The sequence below is a fragment of the Tupaia chinensis genome, unplaced genomic scaffold, assembly GCF_000334495.1.
Source record: "Tupaia chinensis unplaced genomic scaffold, TupChi_1.0 Scaffold000198_1, whole genome shotgun sequence".
NCBI classification, from domain to species: domain Eukaryota; kingdom Metazoa; phylum Chordata; class Mammalia; order Scandentia; family Tupaiidae; genus Tupaia; species Tupaia belangeri.
This window is the reverse complement of record NW_006159673.1, coordinates 2092956-2101927: the sequence shown is the minus strand read 5'-3', so window position 1 is coordinate 2101927 and position 8972 is coordinate 2092956. Positions and strand designations below refer to the sequence as shown.

The window sequence follows — 8972 nt, the reverse complement described above, 5'->3', positions numbered from 1 at the left end:
AACCTGTCAGCAGGAAGCTAAGGAGAACCTCAGACACAGCAGTGAAGGGAAGGGCTCTCTAATCCTTCTGCTATGTACTGATTCTGACAGAGAAAGTTCCACTCCATTTCAAAAATTATCAAACTGGAAAAACTGCTGTAATTACAGGTAGGTAGCTATAGAATAAAACTATTTTCTTAAAAGGATAGATTTTTCCCCTGATTACTCATAAATGGTCAAACCTATTTTCTCAAAGTATAACATAGCTACTCTGGTATCGAACACCGTAACCGGCAAGCTACTATCCCGATTTTACCTCTCTCTTACTACAGGCGCACTTTTTTTCTTAAAATTCTTTTCTTGGGGCTAGCAGGTGGCGTGGTGGTTAAGGCACTGGATTCCCACACAGCAAAGCACGGCCGAGTCTCAGACTCTGGCTGGAAAGTCAGGCCAGGCATGTGTATGTGCGCGCCCAAAATCCTAGAAGAGAACGGAAGAGGAGGGACTGCGGCACGGCCATGTCCCCAGGGGGCAGCGGGATTTCTCACTTTCCATCTCTCTCTCTCTCTCTTAGGAGGACATTTTTAGGAACTGAAATAATGGCATATAAGAAATATCATAAAAATCTTACTTCATCAGCAAGTTTTCGGTTAAAAATCCTGGACTCTTCTAGCGGCGACCAGATCTTTATGTCATAATCTATGCCGGATGAAGCCAGAACTAGACATAAACGCACATGTCAGTACAACGCTCAGAAACACGCCATTCATTCATGATCAGACATTCACTCGTGCAATATATATACTGGCCGCAAAACCACGCCTGACAAGAAATCGTACCCATACATTTAACGTTACTTGAGGATATTATTTTGAAGATTTCCTAAAGTTAGCGTAGAATATAATTTTAAGACCGTCTTAAAGTTCCTCGAATTTGTCACAGTCATTGTTCTCTGACAAACACGGGCAATTTCACACATAAGGCTGAGCGAGCCAACGAACGCTCGCTGGTAAATTAATTCAGAAAAGCAAGAGTGAAAAAATTTAAAAAATGGCTTAGAGATTCGATTTGAGTCAGTACTGAAACGTTCGGTCATACCAAGCCTTGCAGCCAGTAAAGCTTAAAAGAAAGATTAGGAGAATAAACCCTTCGGCCTGTTTCCTTGTGCTTTCTGCTTAAAGCAGACTGCAGGTTTTCGTTGGCTGGGTTTGCTCTAAGCCTCGCAGGGACAGGCCTGAGTAGAAAGCCTAAGCCGGCAGCCGTGTGCAGAGGCCCTCTTACTCGGGTCGAAGGGGTGCGGCTGCAGGCAGTTCACCACGTGGTTGTCGGCCTCCAGGAGCATCAGGTGCTCGGCAGTGCGCCGGTCCCAGATGAAGATGTGGCCGCAGTCAGAGCCGCTCATCACGAAGTTAGCGCCCCAGAAATTGGCTTCCTTGATCTAAGGAGGGGGAATTATAAAAAAATTCAGCCCAAAGTTACTAAAGACATGTTATTCTTACATTTAAAATACAAATTGCCTCAAAAAATTAAAAGCCGGAGAGCGTCTCTACCTAGTTTCTTAAATCACGATACAGACTCATCTGCAGGGGGAGTGCGGCACTACGGAACAGGGCCCGCGAGGGCAGGGTGGCTTCACTCAGTGCCACGCTTACAGTGCCTGAGACAGTTCTTGGCATCCGGTTGGTGCCTAATCAGGAGCTGCTAAATGCATGAATGGGATTTGTGGGTTTTGGATGGGACATGGAAAGTTAGATACTTATTGCTGAACTTTCCAAAACTGTCCCATTTTAGCTTTACAAAGCAGTAACATAATTCGTAAAGAAACTTTTTAGTTTGCTTTATGCTGGAAGAACAAAAAGTATCATTTTTTTGTGAGCCATGAGAAGCTCACTCAGTTGAGGTGGAAAGGCACAAACACCGCGTTTTATGAAGGATGAGACAAAGGAATGTGACATGCTGGAATGGTCACGATGACATTTTTCACGGATGCCCGTGAACAAGCCACTGAAGTCTCTGTGCTTCGGATGGGGATTTCTAAATTCAGGTATCTGCTGAGCTGCTTTGTCTTCTTGGTGTTCGAACCCAGAGGGCCGAGCTGGCTGTCAGGTGGGCCTGCAGGGCAGTTCCCTGTCTTGTTTCACCCCACCCTAATGTCTTCCCTTAAAATGTTAACAGCAACAATGTAGGAAATACAAACGGATTACTTTCATTAATGAGTATCCTTTAAGATGATTACATTGTTACCCTAGATGATGTCTACAGAGAGAAGTAACTGTTTCCCCATGCCAAAGTTCATTTTCTACCTAGGCCATAAGAAAAAAGCAAATTCAAACCTTGTGCAGATATTTTTTGATAACTCCATGGAAACATAAGAAAAAAAACTTTCTATACATGAATGGTTCAGAGTAATAGCTGTAACACACAAGCTGAGTGTCCCCTACCCAAAACGCTTGGGATCAGAAGTATATCAGATGTGGGGGAACCAGCAGTTAGCGTAATGGCTATGTCGCTGGACTCCCACGTAGTCGACTGCGGTTCACGTCCCAGACCTGGTGGCTTAAAACTCACACCGGGTGCGTGTGTGTGCGTGCCCAACATCCCTAGAGGAGAGTGGAGGAGAGGGGATTGCGGTGTGACCATTCCCCCTGGGGGGTGATTTCTCGCTTTCTGTCTCTCTCTGTCTGGCGAGCGCACGCGCCCTATAGCGAAAACCTCTCCAAAAAAAAAAAAAAAGAAGTGTATCAGATTTGGGATTTTTTTTCAGATTTTAGAATACTTAACATATACAGGAGTTATACTGGGGACAGGACCCAAGTCTAAAAGTGAGTCTGATTTATGTCTGATAAAACACTTGCACGGCCTGACGGGACCTCCCGTCTGTGTTTATGCTGCGGCCTGCTGCCTGTGACCTACCGCATGCGGCCAGGTATCAGTTTTGCACTTGTAGTATCATGTTGGTGCTTCAAAAATTTCGGATTTTGGTGCATTTTGGGTCTCAGATTTTTGGATTCGGGATGCACAATATGTACTAATTGTCTCAAGAGTCTCTTACTAAGTAGTTAATACTGTGTTGGCTGCACGGACTCGTAGACTGTAAAATCTACGACAGACCTTGAAGATGACCTGACTACTCTTATTTCACAGATGAGGGAATTAACGTCTAGCGACAAGTGGCTAAGCCACCTCTGTAAAAGGTTACCTCCAAGTACTCTATGTAAGTAACAGCCTGGATTTCACAAGTCCAGTTTTCTCTCCAAAGCTGACAAGGGATGCTAACGTGAGTCAGAACAGGACTTCTGCAGGTAGGTGGCAAGCGTGTGTACGAGAGGGAGAGAGAAAGCAAAGCGATGACTGCTTGCATGAACTGATTTTCTTTAATCTACATATATGTCCTTAGTGGTTTCTTGTAAAAACAACAGTGTCTCGCAGTACAGTAAAGCACTAGGAAGCTGTTTGTATAGAGAGAGCGGTGAAGGCTCGGCTGTGTCACAGCTAAGCCACGTCCTATCTAAGGCTGCGGTCCGGTACCATCGTCCTGGAGTTGCGATGGCCCTTGTACACCATCTTCACCAGCGGCCTGCGGATGTTCAGCGTGTCCAGCTCTTCCAGCTCTTTCCTTTCCTTTCTCCGCCTGAAGAACTCCTGAATGCGGGCAACGGCAGAGCGTCTACGAATTACACAGTAAACAAAGAGAAATGAGAGCACTTCACAGGCTACTGCGGCATGACAATGGAGAACTTTGAAATACACTGTCTCCCACATTTTAAACACATTATCTCGGTAAGGCACCCCAACCAAAAGCACACATAGCAGACAAAACAGCGGGACGGAGTCGCCCTAGCTGAGTTACTGAGACAGTGTTTGAGCTGGGTGGGAAAGTGAGGGGAACGGCATGCAGCAGGCAGGTGGAAGCGAAGAGCTCGCCTACGACACGCTACGTGGACACACTTCATGTGCGACTGCACCACGAATCAAACGGGTCCCACCCAGGGCCCCTTCCTCCTCTGCACGTCAGAAAAAGGCAAGGCAGAGCGCAAGCCAAAGGAGCAAGGGTAACACAGAACGGCAGCAGGCAGATTCTGCTCCGAGATTTATGAAAACATGGTTTAACGATGTTCCAAGGACGGACCAATCAAGAGGGAGTATCAGGAGGAGAGCAATAAGACGAGGACCTCCAAATAGTGTCTTTTCTAACGAACTCTGGGTTGGAGTACAGATCTGGGGCGAAGGAAGAAGCAAGGAGAATGAAAACTCCCGGATCTCCAGTTCACACAGTAGACTGCCCCCAAGAACTGGTGACGGAACTGGGAACTGGAGGACAGGGAGGTTTTTGAGACTGACTGAATTTCTAGAAGAAAGGCCGAACACATAGGACGTATTGTTAGTTTGAATTTGTTACTTAAAAACATTATATACTGACATAAAGTAAACCGAAAGTCCATATGATTTTAAAAAGCCTACAAAGCGGTAAGAAAAACGAACCTAACAGCTAACAACAATATAAAAACATGCTCGGTCTTGATAATGATCAGGTAAGATAAATGACAAAATAATTTTTTATGCTTATTGAACTGAAAAGAAATGTGTGTCTCCTATTTGGGAGAACAGGTGCTGCTGGCAGGACTGAAAGCGGCTCCACGCGTGAGAAAGGACCTGCTGCCTCCGGCGTTCCTTTTTCACGAAGTCCAAGGCGCACGCAGACAGGTGCGGCACTGCAGGCCGCAGCTCAGAGAACTCCCACAGGTGGGATGGGCCAGGTCTGCCACGAATGGAGCATGAATCCAGGTGCCGACACCGAGAAACAGCACGACCAGAACCAGGTACCTAAGGACTCCATTCTCATCATCACTCTCCCCTGGAAGGGAACCAGGAGGCTGAACTCTAACACCAGAGATCAAGGCTCCCTGTCTGAGAAGTGTAATCGAGGGGCCTCATACAATATGCAGTATGTTCTTTTATTTAAAGAGAATTATTTTAACTTTATTTATTTACTTACTTATTATTTATTTTAATTTGACCAGAGAGGGACAGAGTGAGAGAGAACAAGGAGTGAGTAAGAGAGAGAAAGTGAGAAAGCAAGCTGCCAGGTCCAGGACTCGAACCACAGTTGGCCATGTGAGAGTCCAGAGCCCGTAACCACCATGCCGCCTGCTGGCCCCTACAGGACGTTCTTTATGCCTAGCTTCTTTTATCTTGCAAGATTCAGCCACGCTGTTAAACTCAGCTGCAGTTCGTTTATGCTGTTAGTGTTACTTTGTATAAATATAATGTATGTATCCACTCTACTGTTGGTGGGCACTGCGCTGTCTGTAATTTTTGATTATTGAAACATGACTACTATCAAAACTTCATGTCTGTGGTGAATGTAGTACACAACATTCTTTTTTTTTTAAGAATTATTTATTAATTTTATTTATTCATTCATTTTTATCTTTAGTTTAACCTGAGAGAGACAAAGAGAAGGAAAGTGAGAAATCAAGCCACCAGGTCCAGGACCCAAAGTGTGGTCAGCCATATGGGAGTGTCCAGCGCCTTAACTATTATGCCACCTGCTGGTCTCTGATTCATGTTTAATATATACCCCCGACAATTCTCCAAACTGGCTATACAAATTTATACTCCCACTAACAATCTACTAGAACTCTAATACAATATGTTTCTGAGGAGAGATTAGGTAATATATATGCGTTAAAACAGGTATAACCTTTTTTAAAAGCTAATTTATTTAGAGGGAGGAGGAGAGAAGCGGACGGACACCCTCAATATGGTCATGTCACACACACCCTCCCTCCTCCCAGCCGGTCAGAGCCACAGGTGTGCATGGGCTCAGCACACGCCAGGCCCTCCCAAGACCTGAGCTGTGGCTCCCCTGTGGCCCCGGCACTGCAGACTGGCACCTACCACATGTGGGATTCATGTGTAAGCGCTGACTTAGAAATGCTACTTTTAAGAGATCTATACTGTAGAAAAACTCAAATATGTAACATATGTGAATATACGTATTATACTGCAGAACTGTAACTGAGAAAGACTGGAAATAATCTAAATGTTCACATACAAAGGGTAAGTTAAATAAAATTACAGCACATCCATATGATGTAATTCTTATGACATCATTAAAAAGGATAAGGAAAATCCCTGTATGACTGTCTGAAAGAGATCGGCATTGTACTGCCGAGTCCAAAACTCAGGCTAAGGGATAGTTAATTCATAGAGAAAAATTTATATATGCATAAAGTTGAGAAAGATATCAAATCATTAATAAACATTTAAAAACAACTATGTAACAATATATACTACCACTTTTATAAAAAGATATTTTATTTTTCATAAAATAAAATTGTGTAATCTAAGTTACATGGATTTATTTTAAGTGCTAAGTATATTTAAAAAGAGTCTGAACATCTCCTTTTAAGTTAGATATTGCTGGAAACTCCCAGGCGGAAAGCTCATAGGCGAAGTTAGCTGTGATCACCTCTTTCTAATGGGGAGATGAAAACGGGGAGGGCTGAGAGGCCCAGTAATCTCAAAGCGGGAGAGAGAGAACACTCGGCATCAGTTAAAAATACGGGAGCCAATAAAGCAGGTCCTGTCAAGAAAGCAGAGTGCTGGGACCGGCAGGTGGCGTGGCAGTTAAAGGCACTGAACTCCCACATGGCTAACCCCAGTTTGAGTCACAGATTGGTGGCTTGACATTCATCCTGGGTGTGTGTGTGTGTGTGTGTGTGTGGGGGGGGATTGTGGCATAGGCAACCCCTCCAGGGGGTGATTTCTCACTTTCTCTGTCACTGTCCCTCTTGCCAACACACATGCCCTATAGCAAAAACCTTACCAAAAAAAAAAAAAAAAAAAAAGCAGAGACCCAAGTAGAAGAGGAAATAACCTTGCTGATGAGCCACAGTCCTTAAGAGTTGTAAATGGGAAAAGACATTACATGACGAAGGGACCAGCAGTAGACACAATGGCTCAATGGCTATGTTGCTGGACTACCGTGTAGTCGACCAAGGTTTGAGTCTCAGACCCAGTGGCTTAAACTCACACCAGGTGTGTGTGCGTGCGTGCCTGAGATCCCGAGAGGAGAATGGTGAAGGGATTGTGGTGTGGCCATCCCCCCCCCAGGGGGTGATTTCTCGCTTTCTGTCTCTCTGTCTCTCTCTGTCTTTCTGGGAACGCACATGCCCTATAGCAAAAACCTCTCAGGGAACGCACCATCCCCTAAACAAAAACCCTCTAAAAAAAAAAAAAAAGAAATTATATGACAAGAATTTAGAGAAGGCTCAAATGATTAAAAACAAGATGCACATGGGCAAAAACCAAAGCTGTATCAGCGATGAGGTGATGATAAGAATCAGTGAGAACTACAACAAAGTATAATCATTTAAAATTCTGCTGTAGAAAACGCCACTCAGTAAATGAGTATTTATTAAAAACCTATTATTTGTAAAGTCGTTTTTGAGGCTGTTCATTGTTCTTTTAAATGTGTTATGCTTCTTGGCACACAATTTAGAATTCATTAAGAAATGTTGTAAAGTTAGAGAAGAATGTGAAATTTCAGAAGTAATAAAGTAATATAATAGAGCATGCTATCATTTGAATACGTCCCCTAAATTTGTGTGCTGAGCAACTGTAATGGGATCACACAAGAGGTAAACACTTGATCCAATTACTGTGCTGAAGGGCAGGGCATTTGGATTCAGGGGTTGGCTGGATAGGGTGGGGCTTCCATGACCGAGTCCTGATGGGTTTATAACGAGAGAACGTGACTGGGACAGAAGTCCCACGTGGAACACCGACCACGCTCTCCTCAAAGTTCTCTGCCATTCTGTGTTGCCTTTGGACTTTTCAGTTACCAGAATCATGAGTCAAATAAATCTCTATTTTTATAAATTAGCCAGCTTTGGGTATTACTATTAGCAATGCAACAGAGGACTAAAAGAGAGTGAGTATAAATTCCAACCCCGTGGAGAAAAGAGGAGAATAAAGGAAAGAACAAAATTCCCCCCCCAAAACAAACAAACAAACAAACAAAAAAAAACAAAAGAAAGAAAGAAAACAGAAACAGGACAATTAAAACACTGAAAACAAAAACAAATATACCATAATCATAGTAAGTTTAAATAGGCTGAACTCACCCATAGAGAAAAGAGAGACAACTAGGACACATCTAAAGCATGAGGACAAAGCGAGCTCTCAAGCAGAAAGATGCCATGCAAGTACGGATCAAGTGGAAGGCGGCATGGTTACATCAATCAGGCATTAAGGGAACAGAGGGTTATTATATAATATTAATTCACTAGACAAAATGTAGCAGTTTAACATACATGCGCTCAGTCAAAGGAGCATTAAAAATAAAACAGTAGAAATACAGGGAGAATAAGACCAACACACTTTTCTCACTATTATGTACATTAGGCTATACACCCCTAGTAAACAGTTACTAAAGGGACCAGCAGTTAGCATAATGACTATGTCACTGGACTCCCATGTAGTTGAGCACGGTTCGAGTCCCAGACCCGGCGGCTTAAACTCATGTTGGGTGCATGTGCGTGCATGCCCAAGATCCCCAGAGGAGAACGGAGGAGAAGGGACTGTGGTGTGGCCATCCCCCCGGGGGATGATTTCTTGCTTTGTTTCTGTCTCTCTCTGTCTTCCTGGTGAGTGCATTGCACCCTATAGCAAAACCTCTCAAAAAAAAAAAAAGTTACTGGGGCCAGCAGTTAGCATAATGGCTATGTCACTGGACTCCCACATAGTCGACCACGGTTCGAGTCCTGGACCTGGCGGCTTAAACTCACGCCGGGCGCATGTGCGTGCGTGCCCAAGATCCCGAGAGGAGAATGGAGGAGAAGGGATTGTGACATGGCCATCCCCCCTGGGGGGTGATTTCTTGATTTCTGTCTCTATGTCTCTCTCTGTTTGTTTGGTGAGCGCACGCGCCCTATAGCAAAAACCTCTCCAAAAAAAAAAAAAGAAAAAAAAGTTACTAAAAATAT

General features: G+C 44.0%; 1 protein-coding gene across 6 annotated transcripts in view; it reads right to left on the bottom strand.

The window, feature by feature from the left end:
• Nucleotides 1-8972, bottom strand: part of DCAF6 (DDB1 and CUL4 associated factor 6) — a 136067-nt gene that overhangs the window by 6226 nt on the left and 120869 nt on the right. For all 6 annotated transcript variants that reach the window (XM_027771257.1, XM_027771258.1, XM_027771259.1 and 3 more), the window contains 3 exons: nt 3508-3646; nt 1261-1417; nt 611-699 (listed from right to left, as the gene is read on the bottom strand). In XM_027771257.1, coding sequence (XP_027627058.1) covers nt 611-699; nt 1261-1417; nt 3508-3646 — 385 coding nt within the window. The remainder of the gene's footprint in view (nt 1-610; nt 700-1260; nt 1418-3507; nt 3647-8972) is intronic.